The sequence below is a fragment of the Balaenoptera acutorostrata genome, chromosome 4 (genome assembly GCF_949987535.1).
Source record: "Balaenoptera acutorostrata chromosome 4, mBalAcu1.1, whole genome shotgun sequence".
NCBI classification, from domain to species: domain Eukaryota; kingdom Metazoa; phylum Chordata; class Mammalia; order Artiodactyla; family Balaenopteridae; genus Balaenoptera; species Balaenoptera acutorostrata.
In genome coordinates this window covers 79,866,337-79,885,663 of record NC_080067.1, presented here as the reverse complement: position 1 = coordinate 79,885,663, position 19,327 = coordinate 79,866,337, and the positions used below count along the sequence as shown (strand labels likewise).

The 19,327-nt window shown below is 38.9% G+C and overlaps 1 protein-coding gene across 3 annotated transcripts in view; it reads right to left on the bottom strand.

Moving 5' to 3' along the window:
* Positions 1–19,327, bottom strand: part of LMLN (leishmanolysin like peptidase) — a 122,990-nt gene that overhangs the window by 40,794 nt on the left and 62,869 nt on the right. For 2 of the 3 annotated variants that reach the window (XM_057544958.1, XM_057544960.1), the window contains exon 16: positions 14,931–15,141. In XM_057544958.1, coding sequence (XP_057400941.1) covers positions 14,931–15,141 — 211 coding nt within the window. Of the gene's footprint in view, positions 1–6,377; positions 10,628–14,930; positions 15,142–19,327 lie in introns of those variants that run through there. The other variant, XM_057544959.1, reaches the window with a different exon arrangement.

The window sequence follows — 19,327 nt, the reverse complement described above, 5'->3', positions numbered from 1 at the left end:
CCATTGCAACAAAAAGAATAAAATACCTAGGAATAAACCTACCTAAGGAGACAAAAGACCTGTATTCAGAAAACTATAAGACACTGATGAAAGAAATTAAAGATGACACAAACAGATGGACAGATATACCATGTTCTTGGATTGGAAGAATCAATATTGTCAAAATGACTCTACTACCCAAAGCAATCTACAGATTCAATGCAATCCTTATCAAATTACCAGTAGCATTTCTTACAGAAGTAGAATAAAAAGTCTTAAATTTGTATGGAGACACAAAAGAGCCCGAATAGCCAAAGCAGTCTTGAGGGAAAAAAATGGAGCTGGAGGAATCAGACTCCCTGACTTCAGACTATACTACAAAGCTACAGTAATCAAGACAATATGGTACTGGCACAAAAACAGAAATATAGATCAATGGAACAGGATAGAAAGCTCAGAGATAAACCCATGCACCTATGGTCAACTAATCTATGACAAAGGAGGCAAGGATAATACAACGGAGAAAAGACAGTCTCTTCAATAAATGGTGATGGGAAAACTGGACAACTACATGTAAAAGAATGAAATGAGAACACTCCCTAACACCATACACAAAAATAAACTCAAAATGGATTTGAGACCTAAATGTAAGACCGGACACTATAAAACTCTTAGAGGAAAACATAGGAAGAACACTGTTTGACATAAATCACAGCAAGATCTTTTTTGATCCACCTCCTAGAGTAATGGAAATAAAAACAAAAATAAACAAATGGGACCTAATGAAACTTAAAAGCTTTTGCAAAGCAAACTACAAAGAAGACGAAAAGACAACCCTCAGAATGGAAGAAAGTATTTGCAAATGAATCAATGGACAAAGGATTAATCTCCAAAATATATAAACAGCTCATGCAGCTCAATATTAAAAAAACAAACAAGCCAATCCAAAAATGGGCAGAAGAGCTAAATAGACATTTCTCCAAAGAAGACATACAGATGGCCAAGAAGCACATGAAAAGCTGCTCAACATCACTAATCATTAGAGAAATGCAAATCAAAACTACAATGAGGTATCACCTCACACCAGTTAGGATCGGCATCATCAGAAAATCTACAAACAACAAATGCTGGAGAGGGTGTGGAGAAAAGGGAACCCTCTTGCACTGTTGGTGGGAATGCAAATTGATACAGCCGCTATGGAGAACAGTATGGAGGTTCCTTAAAAAACTAAAAATAGAATTACCATATGACCCAGCAATCCCACTACTGGGCATATACCCAGAGAAAACCATAATTCAAAAATACACATGCACCCCAGTGTTCATTGCAGCACTATTTGCAATAGCCAGGTCATGGAAGCAGCCTAAATGCCCATCGACAGACAAATGGATAAAGAAGATGTGGCACATATATACAATAGAATATTACTCAGCGATAAAAAGGAACTAAATTGGGTCATTTGTAGAGACGTGGATGGATCTAGAGACTGTCATACAGAGTGAAGTAAGTCAGAAAGAGAAAAAGAAATATCGTATATTAACGCATATATGTGGAACCTAGAAAAATGGTACAGATGAACCAGTTTGCAGAGCAGAAATAGAGACACAGATGTAGAGAACAAACATATGGACACCAAGGGGGGAAAGTGGCGGGTGGGGGGGTGGTGGTGGGATGATTTGGGAGATTGGGATTGACATGTATACACTAATATGTATAAAATGGATAACTAATAAGAAACTGCTGTATAAAAAATAAATAAAAATTAAAAAAAATTTTTAAAAAGAATGTCTCTGTGTATAACTGAGTCACTTTGCTGTATAGCAGAGACCGGCACAACACTGTAAATCAACTACACTTCAATAAAAAAAGGTAATAATAAAATATGGAAACAGAATGCAGTGCTAAAACTGGCCTGAAGTCTTACAAAAAGTAATCAGACAAAAAGGCTGAGCATGGGGCAGAGAATACTCTTCTATATAAAAAGAGAATAAAAAGACCTAGCAACCAAACATGTGAACCTTGTCTCTGAACTGAAATAAAAATGCTGTAAAGACATTCTTGAGACCAGTAGGGATGACACAACTGAATGGCTGTTTATTTCCTTGGATGTGATGTGGTGCTGTAATGGTGTAGAGTGGGGTCTCTCAGCCTCAACACTTTGGAGACAGATAATTCTCTCTTCTGGGACTTTAGCAGCATTTCTGGCCCCTGCCCAGTAGGTGTCAGGAGCACCACACCTGTTCAGGTGCAACAAGCTGAAAAGTCTGAGACGGTGTAGAATTAGGAATGAAGGGTTGCATCACATCTTGAATTTACTAAAGAAACATCTTCAAATGGTTAAATGGTGAATTTTATGTTATGTGTATTTTTTCTCAATAAAAAATGTAATTTAAGAAAAAAAGAAAACTACAATGAGATACCATTTCACACTGGTCAGAATGGACATCATTAAAAAGTCTACAAATAACAAATGCTGGAGAGGGTGTGGAGAAAAGGGAACGCTCCTACACTGTTGGTGGGAATGTAAATTGGTGCAGCCACTATGGAAAACAATATGGAGGTTCCTCAGAAAACTAAAAATAGAGTTGCCACGTTATTCAGCAATCCCACTCCTGGGCATACACCCGGAGAAAACTATAATCTGAAAAGATACATGCACCCCAATGTTCATTGCAGCACTGTTTACAGTAGCCAAGACACGGAAGCAACCTAAATGTCCATCGATGGAGGAATGGATAAATAAGATGTGGTATATATATATACAATGAAATATTACTCAACCCTAAACAAAGAACAAAATAATGCCACTTGCAGCAACATGGATGGGCCTAGAGATTATCATACTAAGTGAAGTAAGTCAGACAGAGAAAGACAAATATATCACTTATATGTGGAATCTAATAAAAAAATGATACAAATGAACTTATTTACAAGACAGAAACAGACTCACAGCTCTCGAAATCAAACTTATGGTTACCAAAGGGGAAACATGGGGGGAAGTGATAAATTAGGAAATTGGGATTAACATATACACACTACTATATATAAAATAGATAACTAACAAGGACCTACTGTATGGCACAGGGAACTCTACTCAATATTCTGTAATAACCTATATGGGAAAAGAATCTGAAAAAGAATGGATGGATATATATGACTGATTCACTTTGCTGTACACCTGAAACTAACACAACATTGTAAATCAACTATAACCCAATAAAAATTAAAAAAAATAAAGGATTAGAGAAAAAGTGATAGTAATTGAAGACAAGCTTCTACATAACTGACATTCCTAAAGAGTAAAACTGAAAACAGTAAATTAAGGTAAAATTTGAAAAAATTATTTGAAATTTTTAGACTTGGATCTATGGATTGAAAAGGTACACACTGTCTTCCAGGCAAAACATACCTGTTTACAGAAGCTTAAACCTTTAATACATTCATCCCTCAGTATCCGCAGGAGGATAGGTTCCAGGATCCCCTGCAGATACCACAATCTGTGGAGGCTCAAGTCCTTTATATAAAATGGCAGAATACAGTAGGCCGTCTGCATCTGCAGTTCCGTATCCGCGATTCAACCAACTGGGGATAGAATTTACGCAAATATGGAGGGCCAGGGCCAACTGTGCTCTTCAGATCTCAGACCCTATTCACCTCAGACAATGATGACTTCCCTCCCTTCCAGGACTGGGAACTCAGCGACAGCCACCAAACCTAACAAACGTGCTCCAGCTTCCCTCCATGTCCTACTCACAGTGGAAGGTGCGGTGCTCTGCTCCCGCCTTCTAACCTCTCAGAGCCTGACTTGATTGGGCATCTGTCTTTTATCTTAAGCCTTTGCTCTCTCCACTCTTTCTTATCAGCATGCTATATGTATTATCCCATCAGTTTCAAGTCTAAACTTTACCGTAAATAATCGCTTAATTGTCCCCCTCCTTCACTGACTCCAGGACAAAGACCATGTCTGTCTGTTTCTTGTGTTCCTATGGCCCAGCAGAGTGCCTGCCACAGTTGGTGCTAAATACACGTTGAATATAGTAAGTACGCAACAAATACTTCTTCAATGTTCAGTCACTAGATTCAGTATCTCCACTGTGCTAAGTGTCAGAAGGCACTCTCAAGTGCACTTACACCCTGGAGGCAAGTACAGAAGGCAGCCCCTCCCCATCCAGCACTACAAGGTCTGGTCATTCTGCATGCACACTCTTGCTCCCCTGGCCCTTTCTGTTTCCCTCGTCTTTGACTCATTTCTTAGTACCCAATTCTTAGGCCTTCATTCTCCCTTGTATTTAGACTTACCTTCACTATCTGTTCCTTCCTCTGGGCACTAATAAGTTCTGGATCTATGCTTTTGGCTTACTTTTAGCAGCTGAATGCCACACCCGGACCGGTGCCTGCCCTCCCTGGAGCTGACCTGCTGCGGTTCCTCAGCTCAATAGACTCCAGTCTGCTCATTTTCACCACCATGCTCCTGGGCCATAGTGCACGGCAGCGACACCAGGCACTGTCATTCCCGACCTGGAACTGAATGGTGGTATGAAAATTATAAAACAGCAGGAGTGAACTGCAGGGGGAGGGGAGTTTCTGCCAAATTAATAAATTAGTGAGAACTGCTGGCTCCCTTCCTCCAAATCAATCCTTGAGAAATGATGGAGGGGTAAGACCCCCTCACCACCACCCCCAGTTAATAACACCACCAAATAGATATGCATATATACTTCAGAAAACTGGGCTGTTTTGAAATGGTAATGGGGAGACAGGAGGAGGAATGGTCAGAGCCTGGGGTGGAGGGCAGCTGTGAGAGGATAAGTTAGAAAAAAAAAGGAGGAAAAAACCCCATCTGAGGAGATCCAGCATGGGGCACACTGCTGGTGCCGGGGTTCTGGGGCAAAATCCCAGAGTGGCAAAGCCACAGACTCATCTCAATCAGGCTGAGGACTGATTTGCCTCAGATTATTTCCCTTCTTCACTTTTCTCTTCATCACGATGATGCTTATCCCTAAAGATTATTTAACACCTATATAGCACTTACAGGCTCCCTCTTTACTCCTCTGTCAAACCTATCGTAAGAAATGCAGATTTTACACATTTTATTTACTTAGTAACAAGCATAAAGCTAACCAAATCATTTTAGAACGGTGGCATAACCTGTTTTATCTGACCTCTGTTAAGGTTCAAGGCTCTGGGGCTCGTCTGGTAAGCTGTGCTGAGGCACGCGACATTTGCTCTATTCTTTGTAGCTTCCTCGCTTCCATTAAATTTTCAGACCCTCAACCAAATATATCAAAGTCTTCACTATATAAACACTAATGAGCACCCATGTGTGTAAGCACATGTGAAATCTCTTTCAATCAACCTGTAGCCTTCTTAAAATGTCATTAGGAGACCTAATGGGGTTGGGTGAGGGGGAAGCCAGGAGATGTTCAGATATTGTGATTTGAATATTTTCAAATGAGACAATGTCAGAAAGTTGAGTTACTGTTTCTGTTGACATTGAAAAAATTGTTAGTGGCACTGAATGTTAAAATGGCATCGAATCTAAGATATACTAATGTCTATAGGCAGAAAAAAACATTTCTATACATATAAAATGAGAATGGGGACTTCCCTGGCGGCACAGTGGTTAAGAATCCGCCTGCCAATGCAGGGGACACGGGTTCGAGCCCTGGTCTGGGAAGATCCCACATGCCGCAGAGCAACTAAACCCATGCGCCACAACTACTGAGCCTGCGCTCTAGAACTCGCGAGCCACAACTATTGAGCCCGCATGCCACAACTACTGAAGCCCACACGCCTAGAGCCCACGCTCCGCAACAAGAGAAGCCACCACAATAAGAAGCCCATGCACCACAACAAAGAGTAGCCCCCACTCGCCGCAACTAGAGAAAGACCATGCACAGCAACGAAAACCCAACACAGCCTAAAATAAATAAATAAATAAATAAATAAATAAATTTATTAAAAAAAAAAAATGAGAATGGTATTGGTCATCTACCAGAACATCAGATGGTGTATTTGGACTTCTACCTCCAAATATGTCCAGTTTATTTCAAACATTAAAGAACAAACTTCTGGCGGAACACTAACACGCTGATTTAAATAAACCACTCCATTTCAACGTACCTACCAGAGAGTTGTTGACAAAAGACTCATTTATGTATTGATGCCTATTAAATAAGATATATTCTATGAACATACCAAAAGGTAGTATAAACAGGTAATGTATGAGACATAGATGCTTTGTCTTCAGTATACCGTACAAATAATATTGAATTTATTCAACTACTTGAAGTAATTTATTGTACATAGTTTTAGCTACTTACATGAAATATCTAAAATGTTAAAAAATCTAAATATTATCATTAAAATTTCCCACAAAGATCTCAGCTCACCAAGTAGGTCACAGAGGTTGTGTTCAGTCCATTTCACAGTGCTTGGCTCCAGGCCACAGGGCAGGATGGCTCTGAGTGCACATGGTGAAGGCATGCCCCAGGTACGTTCTCTCAAACTACGGTCAGTTTATGAGGAAGAATCACGCTCCACACTTCACAGCCACAATTTACTTGCCGCTACCAAATGGAGTGTGGTACTTGAATGCGCAGAGCGGTCCTGCAGTGAGACTCCTGGCCCACAGCACAGAACAAATGGGACAGGAATAACCTCCAGCCAGAGACGGCTGCCCTGAATTGTTTTAGTCGGCTGTCTTTCCTGCTTAACTATTTGAGGAGGGTTATTCCCTGTAGCTTTACATAAGACCTGTCTCTATTCTTTAAGTAGGACAATTTTACTCCAGTTAAAGTAAAAATTGAATTATGCTTCATCATAAACACCTCATCGTCCCCATATAGAGTGCATGGCTGTGTTTGTATTCCTCATCCAGGTTTAAAAAAATTGATGGTGTTAATTAAGTAAAGACAAGATGCAGATTAGTTTCCATTTTTATTAAAGCTGTGTTTTTTCTAAGTAATATATTACACTTAAATACCATAAATAAAGATCAGTTCTTAAATCTATTTATTTATTAAAAATGTAAACAAAAAGAAAATAATTCACCACTCCCTCCCCAACCCTGACTAAATGTATCAAAAAAAAAAAAAAGGTCATCCTTTCAGGTAAGTTCTTTCTTCAGAATGAGTAGCACAGACTTTATTAAAATATGTTAGTCCTCTTGGGCTGCAGGGACATGGCACGGATGACTGGTGCCAACTGTGAAACAGGTCTGTGGGGCTGTGACTGAAGTCCACCTCCTCCTGCCAGGACTACTCAAATGCCCTCAGAAACGGGCTCTTCTCTCTCCATTCAGTGTCCAAGGACAAGCACAGCGCTAAGGCACCGAGCACAGGACACTGCGATGAACATGGTGTGTAAGCTGGCATACTCCAGGAGGTGGGTCAGAGCCAGCAGTGACCTAGCAATTCTGCATGAATTAGTCATGCAGAATATTAGACTATTCTGAATATTCATGAATATTAGTCACAGAATATTAGAGCTGGAAAGATTCTGAGAAAGCATCTAGTCATTTTACAGATGGTCTCAATCAGTGAGTCTTCTGATATTGAAAAGAATATTGATAAAATTTTATGGAATACTCTGGTATACTTATTTATGTATCTTCCTAAAACTATTTAAACTTCATTAATGTTTCACTTTCAAATATTGATAAACTCTAAACCAAAATATTAGGCTGAAACTAATTTTAAGCATAATTTATAACATTTTTAGAATGCCTAGTTGATCTTAACAAAAATAAGTATCCTTAAGAAATAAGTAAGGGAAAAGGATGTTTTTCAGGAGAATACAGAGGGATCTACATTAAGACTACCTAACTGCTTTCCAGTTTCTTTAAAGCTATCAGCTCAAGTCTAGCGACATGGCTTTTGCTTCCTTCCTGTAACTTCTGTTCTTGAAAACCTGAGAGACAAATTCACTTGTTAATTTTGACATTGGGACCTTAATACTATCAAAATGAACCTAAGTCTGAACTGAAAACTGAGGTAGTCAGTTTTTATAAGCACTTGATCCTTTTGAGTCAGAAAGGGGCTTCAGTCTACTATCCTCAAATCAGCTATCCCCATTCCCCTTCCCTGCCCCACCTCACTCCCACCATGGCTGCAGTCTGCATGGTCTCTTTCTCAGTGAACTGGTTTTGTGAACATAAAGGGTATACCTTCCACAGGATATTGAAATTTAGGTCATCTCAAATTCTTCAGTTCAAAACTTAATTCTAGCCTGCTAATTCTGCATTGAAATTTCAGATTTTAAAAATCCTTCTTTTTAGAATATTATTTTAGAATTTTATCATATTATAAGGGACTAAACCATGCCTCTTAAAATTTCTTACAGGTTCAGTGGTCTTCTAAATCTTCACTGAGTATACTATGCAGAATCAGTGATAAGCAACCACTTTCAAGACTTGTTGAAGAGGAAGGAAGACACCAGCACTGTTAGTTACCCTCAAAAACTCAAGATTTCTTAACATCATACTTTACCAGGTTCTACATTTGTGCAGAGAAAACACTGGGCTACCAGATTCCAAGCTTAACAAATATATATATATAGAAAAAATGTCATCTATAATATTTTCTTCAGAAAGTCATTAGTGCAAATATAATTATATCAATAAAAAATAAAGCAAAAATATATTTCAAGTATAAAAAGCACCATGCTCAGAAACAATACTACCTAAATGGCATTACTGCACAACAGTCAAAATATAATTGAACCTATCACTGTGAGTCTCAATTATATTATGAATCCATATTATTTTTGGTGAAATTCTTTATACAACTTTGCAGGATGATTCATAATCACATTGGGTATATAAGTTTAGATTTTTATAACTTTCTTTAAAAATATACTCTACATTTTTCTCTGACTTTTCATGATTTAAAGTATGCAGAACGTAGGCAGAAACACCACTGGTATTAGATTTTCTTCAGCTGAGGCTGGCTATGCTAGAGACCCCCAGCTTTTCACAATGACAAATACCTCCAATTTAAAATTGTAGGCAAATAAGTATTTTAAATGTATGCATTTTTTAAAAAAAGGTGACTTTCCTCTATGCTGGAGTTGCTGTTTGGCTCCAGTGCCAAATAATAAGTTGGAATTACTCTTTAGTAATTATGCTGTTTGTTCACTTAGCACAAGTTCTTAAACTGAGTGCTCAATAACTGTATGCTGAATTAAAGGGCCAACCAGTGAATGAATGAATGAATGAATGCATGTCCAAGGGCTATGTTTCTAATGCCACAGGACTTCATTAGCTTTAGAGAGAAAAACTGGGCATCATTCATCATTAAAGATTTTCAAATTGGGTTTACTAAGTAGGGTTGGTCAGCTCTAGTACAAGAGCAGAATTGCTTCTGGGGACCAGAATCTATGGGTGACAGAAAGAGTGTCAAATACAAGAGGTAAAGGACATTACCTCCTTTTAAAGCAAAGGCAACTTTCTGACTTCTGTGGACTAAGCCATACCCTGTGTGGTAAAGTGGACCCTATTGGATAGGCCCTACACCAAACCTACACTTTCCTATAAACAATTCAGAGCATCTTGTTTTGACTTATATGTTTTCTTCTTACACATAAAATAATTTTCAGATAGTCAAATTCTTCTGTAACAATTCCTAAGCCCACTTGAAAATAACTGCATACCTGTCTATACCAGAATTTCTTTTTATCTTCATTGGTCAAAAAGGAAAGTTCTATTTTTGTTGGATTGCAGTTGTCATAACTATTATCTGAAAAACATACAATTAGGTTTTCTTTTATTTGCATGTCTTCAATGTTTTCACAGGGCAGAGTATTTTTCTCTCTCTGCTTCCCAGTTTTTCAAGTCATTATTAAACTAATGGAGAATACAACTGGAAGCTACTCTCTGAAGATCAATGAGTACAGATACAGCTACCAACACCTAATGGTTCAGCAGGAAACTGCCACACAGCTGGTTTGAAAAGGCTAGCATGGTTAAATCATAAGATTTAGCAAAACATAATTTAAAAAAAAAACAATGAGAACAATGACTTAGGTGTACCATATACAGTCATTAAATTCAAAATAGGTATAATAGTGATGTAGAAATCCCAATTCAAGTTATTTTCTGTAAGTCAAAGGACAATTTATACTTTTGAGGACAGGGTCCACAACTTATAACCTTGCAATGATTAGCTGTTCTTTAAATTATTGCAGCAGTGATGAACTTTCCCATTGTTTTAGGTTAATGAAAATGCTGAGGTATGTAATAACTGAAATTTTCACCTATTATCCCATTTTCAAAGGAAAACTTCAAGAAGAGTATTTATCCTGAAAAATAAAGAGACTTGGTGATTTGGAATTCCTCCTCCTTCTCCAAACTTTGAGGCTGTTGGGTTGCTGATGAGGAATGACTGCTGTGAAGCTCTGCTTCAAGATCTGATTGTGGTCAACACTTCCAAGCCAAAGTCAGGAATGCCACTTCTGCCATCTGCATAGGCTGGCACTCGCCCAGATTTTGTGCTTTGTTCAGAGGAACATGACACAAAGGAATGTCTTCAGAATTCACTTTTCCATTCCTAATGCCATACGCACAGAAGAAATCCAGCCAGCAGAGGAAATAGATTGCCTAGCAGAAGCCAAAGGGTAACCACCGGGCTAGAGGAACAGGAACAGAGATCTAGGGTTGAAAACAAAAAATTGACTTTCCATTTTTGGAAAAAATTATACCAACTAAAATGTTGACAGATGAGTAGAGGTAATTACTAAAAGGTGAAGAAGGACTACCTTGAAGAGTAGAATCAAGAGTGACTTCCTGAAATCCATATATGCATAGTCTTTTTTTATATTTATAGAAAAAGAACAAAATATTTATGTAGGAGAAAAGAAGATGTACCTACCATATCAAGGTACAAAATCAGCACCCAAGAAAAGACAGGGTAGTATCCTGGCAAAGCTAAAGATGCTACACAGGAAAGTAAATGAAATTCTTGGCTATTCTGACATGGGATGCTGGACTCTCTTCTTCTATTCTACCTTGTCCCTTCTAAGTAGGGTGACCGTATAATTTATCATCCCATATCAGGACGTTCTGAGATAAGCGTTGAAATAAATTTCTAGTCTCAAGATGGAGCCTCTCCTGCCCATGGTGCCACATGAGCAAATTAAAACTTAGATAACTTTCATGTTTGTGTAAATGCTCCACTTGACCAGAACCACAGAATATCCAGTCAGCCAATCTCCAACCGCCGAGCCAATGTGGGCTCTATCCTTATTTCTTTGTTCCTTGATCTTTCTAAATAAGGTTAGATACTTAACCCCGGCCCATCAACCCAAGCTGAGTACTTCTTCCTTGTTTCCTGCTTGTAGCCTTTTTCCCTTATTTTACAGTTCTCTGGACTCCTGAGAGTAGAGACTGCCTGTGTGAAATAAAATTTGCTTTGATCAACTAAATTGTTCTCTTGATAATTTTAACACAAGGGAATGCTATTAGTAATCATACCAGGACAATAGGCACGTGGACTGTCCCAGGCAAAACAGGACATATGTTCCCCAATCTCTAAATATCTACCCATCTATCCATATCACTCCAGGCTTGATTTGGAAACAGCAGAAGATTCTATGAGTTTTTGGCAGTAGGAGTATATTTTAATTTATCTAAGAGTTGTTCTAACAGCTAAAACTATTTCCCCCAAACAATTCTCAGAATGGAGTACATTTTTTAGCAGTCAAGAGACAAGGTCAATCTGACTTTATTTCAGGATGAGTTGTCCTTTCTACTATTTTGACCAATAGAGAACCAACCAAGCTTCAAGTCTGACTTGCTTAAAAGGTAAGAAAAAAAGGACTGGTTTTTCAGCTATAGAATTAATAAAATGATAATGTTAAGGCACTGGAGCTTGTTCTTCTGAGAACTATACAGTGTGGAATAAGTATTTTAAAAAATTATTTCACTGTATGTAATACAGGTAAACCATGGAGAACTTATATTCTTCCCCAATGGAACCAGCTGGCAATCATTAAATGTTAGAAAAATCAATCCTTCTCAAAGTATGGTACCTGGGTCAACAACATCAGCATCACCTGGGAACTTCTCAGGCTCCAACCCAGATCTTCTGAATCAGAAACTCTGGGGGTGAGTCGTAGCAATCTGTGTTTTAACATGATTCTGATGCATGCTAAAGTTTGAGAACTTCTGACCTAGAGCTGCAATGTCCAATATGGCAGCCATTAGCTATATGTGCTATTTAAATTTAAATTAACCAAAATGAGATGAAATATTTAGCTCCTCCATCACACTAGCCACATTTCACATATTTAACAGTCACATGTGGCTAATGACTATTGTATGGGACAGTACAGATTATGGAACATTTCCATCACCCCAGAAAGGTCTACTGGATAAGTTCTGGCCTACAGCATCAGGTAGAGTGGTCCTGGCTGGAATAAGGAATAGACCCTGGAGTCACTAATAACACAGGCATATCCCTTTATCTCCCGATTCTCAATTTGGCACAAAGGAAACAGGAGGAGAACTGAACTAACTGTTGTTTATCTACTGTTGTTACTAACATTTAACAAGCTATTAAAATATTAATGGCCGCTCTGGAACATTTGTTGTCCTTCAAAAACACTGCACTTTCTGTGATAGTACTCTTTAAAAAGGAAAGATACAAAGAGCGTGTTTCAAAATGAATCAGAGATGATCAGATCTGGGTTTTGATCTGAACCTCATTAGCTGTGACAGTGAATATATCACTTAATCTCTTTATACCTTAGTTTTCTCATGTGTAAATGATAATTCCTACCTCATTAGGTTTTGTGATGATTAAATACAATGATATAGACATAAAGCACTCAGCAAAGTGTCTAGCATTTAATAAATAGAAACAAAACAACCTCCACAATCTGAAGAGATCAGAAAATTTAGAAACAAATCTTTCATATTCACTAATGGAAACTATGCCTAAAAGGTATCTATTCCTTTTTTTTTTTTTCTAAAAGACATCTATTCTTGTAATATTTTATACATTTTTCAAAACTGTGGTAGTGATTCGGAGGTTACAATCCTTTTTTGAGCATGCTTCCTCATAGAACTTGTTAACAGGGGAAGAAATCACAACACAGTACCACAGTATCAGAAGGGTGACTACAAAGAGGGAGCTGGATAAGAAGTCAAGTCTAGGGCGCAGGTTGGTGGAGGGGGTGGGGTCATTTGCAATCTCTACTCCCCACCTCCTTTCAACAGATTCACTTGTCTTTGCCATGCTCCAAGGATAGGAACTAATCAGTTCACAGCTCCTTGAACTAGTCTGGCTTTCTCCTCATTTCTACACATTTTTTTACTGTACTCCTAAGATCCTTACCCCTGAACCAGCTGGAGTAACTCTTTAACTCAACTCTAACTGCTAATGGCTCAATCAATGCTCATCTCTTGGACATTGAAATGATGATATTTCTTATAGTTAACTCTGAGATTAGGCCTGAGGATGGGAACTCCATCAGACCACCTATTTGTAGACTAGCAGCCCTTTAATTCTAGCCAAAGCAATTTAACAATAACAATAAAATCAAGTCATCCTATCACTTCATATGAAAGTTAACTAAGAATATTTAACACTACATTCATTATATACCATATCAAAAGGACCTAAGATCTTTTAATTCATTGTGCATTACTATTATAACTGCAGAAAACTCAGCTGGCTCACAGGAGTTAAGTGAAAAGAGTTAACACAGCAGGCCTGAGATGGCCATCATTTGAAAGTCCTGTTTGCAAGGACGGCCTTTAGCTGGTGTCTGGGAAGTGGTTTCTTCCAGACTTCACCCACTGTCCCCTTTCCCTTTGCTGATTCTGCTTTGTATCTTTTTGCTTTAACAAAGCTTAGCCATAAGTACAACCAGAGGCTGAGTCCTTTGAGTCCTAGAGAGTCATGAAATCTGGGGGTGGTCTTAGGCACCCCTAACACAAGTATTAATCTCCCCAAATTCACCCTCTACTTATAGCCCATGTCTTGATAAAGGCCCCAGAATGTGGGAAAGAAAGGGAATTAAATTTTAGAGGTGAAGAAACTTTGAGCTATAAAGTGAACATAGCCCTCTGTTTTCAACCAGACCATGGAGCAAGCAAAGGGCTATACAGTTCCATTTAAAAAATACCTCCAGTTGAGAAAATGAAACATGGCCTGCTCCAAAATATCAAACTGTCATAAAATCTCATAGGTCATTTAATTAAAATATCATAGACCAAAGGTCAAAGCTTTCATTGAGAGTTCATGAGTTCTGCTTTTAAAACTCTTAGAAATGGGTCATCAGCCTCAGTTTGCACATCTTCATCAACAGGGAATGCACTCTTCTCAAGAGAGTCCCTTCTATTCCTCTCCTGGTTCTAAAGGATTTTACTGGAATCTGTCTCCCTACAACTTTAATTCATTGTTCTCAGTGCTACTCTCTGGAGTCTCACAGAATGAGACTGAATATATCTCTCAGTGAAAACCACTGTCTTTGCCAGCCTGTCTTTCTATCTCACTGTGTATATTTGCATCTCCCTGCACCTTTCTCTTCTTTGTGGGCATGTCAATCCCTTCTTTGAGCATCTTTTCCAGTGACTTTCCCACTCTTTCACCTCACCTAGTTATAATATAACTAAAATATATTTAATTGCTTTTTGTCTTCATGAACAGAATTTTTACTCTTACTTTCAAAATGAATGGCTGAAACATTAACTTTTTGTAACCTTCAATGAATGTTTTTGTGCAAGTCAGAGGTTCTTCATATATAGAAAGTTTCCTCACCCTCACTCTTACTGAAGAGAGGTGTCAAGTCTACCTACCTTCAATTTCTAACCATGGAGGGAAGGCGATCTTCCCTCCATGCAATTAGAAGAGAAGACGCGCAACCTGTTTTAGAGCTTCCTTGCAGGGAATTTTCAACATCTTGTAAGAAAAGTCCTTCTCTGTACTCCAACCACAGAGACTACTCACCTAGGGGCAGAGCTCGGGTCAAGTTAGTAGTTGGAGGATCTGTTTCTGGGGGACAGAGCTCACAGAAGTCCCAACATGATGGGCAGAGCAAGTTTCCATCGTGAATCCAGCCGTTCATCTGAATACTGACGGGGAGGACCTGCCCGGCCCGACTACACAAATATGAAGTATCCTGAACCCAAACCTTCAGACCTTGTGGAGAACAAGAAACCTTCAAAAAGTGAAAAAAAAAAAAAAAATCAGATCAGTAAGATTCTATATGTGAGCCTTCTCCCTCAACTGTAGGAAAATATGGCAGAATTTACTAAAAATGCTGGCTATAAAAGACAATTTAGAATGTGGGCATATTTTAATCTCATATAAAGAGGGTTAAGTTATTCATGTTCTAAAAGAATTTCACTCTGTGGTAGTAGTTCTTAGACTTTTTGTCTAGAACCTTTTAAAAAATCTAATGAAAGCTATGGACACTTCCTGAAAAAAACAAGGTAACATATAGCTTTACATACAATTTGGATTCACAGACCCCTGAAGCCAAGTTATCAATAATAACATTTCTGTAGATTCTAGTATCCTCCTATAATTCAGGTTAAATGTCTGTCAAAGAGCCATGAATCACGTCACTTTTTCTACAAGTTGCTAAATTTTGTAACTCAAATTTTTTTAGTTGTTTTAAATTATAAAAATAGGGCTTCCCTGGTGGCGCAGTGGTTAAGAATCTGCCTGCCAATGCAGGGGACACAGGTTCGAGTCGTGGTCCGGGAAGATCCCACATGCCGTGGACCAACTAAGCCTGCGCGCCACAACTACTGAGCCTGCGCTCTAGAGCCCACAAGCCACAACTACTGAAGCCCGCGTGCCTAGAGTCCGTGCTCTGCAACAAGAGAAGCCACCACAATGAGAAGCCCATGCATCGCAACAAAGAGTAGCCCCCGCTCTCCACAACTAGAAAAAGCCCATTCGCAGCAACGAAGACCCAACGCAGCCAAACATAAATAAAATAAATTATAAAAACAATATATGCTCATTGTAAAAAAAAAAAGCACACTGTATAGAAATGACATAGTAAAAGTTTGTTATTCATTATCCCTATCCCAGATCCTCTGCTCAGAGATGAAAATGGTCACAGTGATTTTATACAACTGGTAACATCTTTAAAGGCAGGATTCATATCTCAAATACAAGGGGTAACTGATGAAATCAATTTTAAAAAACAAACATATTAAAGCTAACTTTAAAAAAATTTATAATGATTGTGTCGTCTTCAAAGTTGTTTTCTTTTTTTTAATAAATTTTATTTATTTATTTATTCATTCATTCATTCTGGCTGCGTTGGGTCCTCACTGCTGCACACAGGCTTTCTCTAGTTGCTGAGAATGGAGGCCACTCCTTATCGTGGTGCACAGGTTTCTCATTGTAGTAGCCGCTCTCATTGTGGAACGCAGGCTCCAGGTATGCAGACCTCAGTAGCTGTGGCATGCAGGCTCAGCAGTTGTGGCTCGTGGGCTCCAGAGCGCAGGCTCAGCAGCTGTGGTGCATGGGCTTAGCCACTCCGTGGCATGTGGGATCCTCCCAGACCAGGGCTTGAACTCTCATCCCCTGCATTGGCAGGTGGACTCCCAACCACTGTGCCACCAGGGAAGCCCTCAAAGTTGTTTTCTAAAAAGACTTAACATTATGCTACTTCACCTTAAATATTTCTGGAACTTCTCTCCCGGAACTATCTTCAAAGAAAGTGCATGGTTCTGAGTATGTTTGATGGTGGCAAATTTTTACTTTGCAAGTAGATGTAATTTTTGGAAATACCCAAAACTTGCCCAGATCCAAGTCTGGTAAAGGCAGTTGACTAAACTGGTTAAGACTAGGTCAACAAAGGTATGATGTAAAATACTGAAATTGACTTCTTAGATGGCTATTAAACTATCTCTAAAAGCAATTTAAAAAGGAGTTCCAAAAGTGCTTTTCAACAATGGAGTCATTTTAAAAACAATTCTTTTCATCAATTAAGTTTAAATATAACATTCATTTGGAAATTTAAGTTATAATAAGCTATCAAGAAAATAAACAACAAAGTGTAAACTCTTCTATAAGTCTGTCATTCAATGACCCACACCCAGTAAGTGTCACCACAGCTGCAATGCAATGTAATCATTCTTTTAAGTGAGAATTGACTGGGTATTGTGCTTGGTGCTGAAAAGGATACCAAAGAAGTCCATGACACAGTGCCTGACCTCTAGAAGCTTTAATTGAGGAGAGAAGGGTAGGATATACAAATTTTCCCCCAAAATTAACAGTGTCAGACTGTTTTATGATAAAGAGGCAATAAATGATAGGAAAAAGAACAACAAAGATTAGAAAGTTCCATGGAAGAAAGCATTTATATTCTAAAGATGTGCACAGGGTTTGCATCACAGTGAGGGAGACATGTTGTAAGCTGGTGGGCTGTGTCAGACAGAGTCCAAGTGGGTGAGGAGGGTAACTGCGTAGGGGTGGATGAAGATGGAAAGGATGTGGACAGATCAAATAACAAGCATATTAAACACAAAGAGAACCAGATTTCTCACTGCTTGAAAGAAGAGTTACAAATATGGGAAGGGAGAAAACTAAAATGAATTATTTGGTGTTAAACTGGAATCAAAGATACTGGTACAAACTCATGGTTACATATATGCACATGTACAAGTATATATAAAATAACATACACACATATATTTCCTAGCTCTGTTCACCAAGAAGGCCTGGGGAGCAGCTGTATCCCAAGAGCAATGAACAATACATCTAGCACCCAGACTTTATTTTTTTATCTTTATTTTTTTAATAAATTTATTTATTTATTTTTGGCTGCGTTGGGTCTTTGTTGCTGTGCACAGGCTGTCTTTAGATGCAGCAAGTGGGGGCTACTCTTTGTTGTGATGCGTGGGCTTCTTGTTGAGGTGGCTTCTCTTGTTGCAGAGCACGGGATCTAGGTGTGCGGGCTTCAGCAGTTGTGGCATGCAGGCTCAGTAGTTGTGGCTCACGGGCTCTAGAGCGCAGGCTCAGTGGTTGTGGCACACGGGCTCAGTTGCTCTGCAGCATGTGGGGTCTTCCTGGACCACGGCTCAAACCCCTGTCCCCTGCATTGGCAGGCAGATTCTTAACCACTGTGCCACCAGGGAAGTCCCTAGCACCCAGACTTTAGTCTCTAAATACCTCACTCCACTAAAAGAAACAAGAGCTCCTTGGAGAAATGATTAATTCCAGGGCTGGGGCAAAGAAAGTGAAGATGAGCCTAGAATATCTTGTGCTAGAAAGCAAGGAAATAGTTAAAAAGATAGGACAGCCAAAAGGACACAGGAACCAACATGAAGGGCTCCCTCCCTTTGGCTAAATCTGGGGTAACTTAAATATCCAAATAAATAATGATAGTAATGGTAATACCCACTGAATAAAATGCAATCTGTGAGTCAATACAGATTTAAATGCATAAATTAATAAAATGAAAGTATGACAAGAAATAAGTTATTGATATAGTACTTTTCCCCCCAAATACTTACTAATTAAAAAGGGAATTAATTAAAAGAGAAAAACAGTAACTTGACAGTGGAGAAGCCTGGTAGATACCAGCAAGTTAACACAACCAGCAAAGGGACAAATCAAGAGTGCACCACCAGGGATTTCCCTGGTGGTCCAGGGGTTAAGAATTGTCTTGCAATGCAGGGGATGCTGGTTTGATCCCTAGCTGGGGAACTGGGATCCCACGTGCGATGGGGCAACTAAGCCCCTGCACCACAACTAGAGAGCCCACATGCCGCAACTAATGAGGCTGCACACCACAACTAGAGAGATGCCCGCGCACTGCAATGAAAGGTCCTGCGTGCCACAACTAAGACCTGATGCAGCCAAAAAAAAAAAAAAAGTGTACCACCAAAAAAACACAAGCATCACTTCTGTGATATTACTGCCCAAAACATATTCCATGAATTTAATCATGAGGAAACATCAGACAAACCCAAATGGAGACACATCATAGATAAGAACTGGCTTGTAATCTTTAAAAGTGTCAAGGTTATGAAAGTCAAGAAAAGACTGAGGAACTGTTCCAGGTTGAAGGAGACCAGAGATGTGACAACTACTCAATATGTGGTATCAGTGCAGATCCTATTACTACAAGGACATTATTGGGACAATCGGCAAAACTTGAACGGGGTCCAAGAATTAGATGTATCAGTGTTATTTCCTGATTTTTTTGGTAGTACTGTGGTCATATAGGAGGATGTCCTTGTTTATAAGGAATACACATTAATGCATTTAGGGGTGAAGGGGCAGACTGTCAGCAATTTGCACTTAAATGACCCATATTTTTGTACCATTCTTGCAACTTCTCTGTCAAAATAAGTAAAACAAAGAACAACAGAAAACAA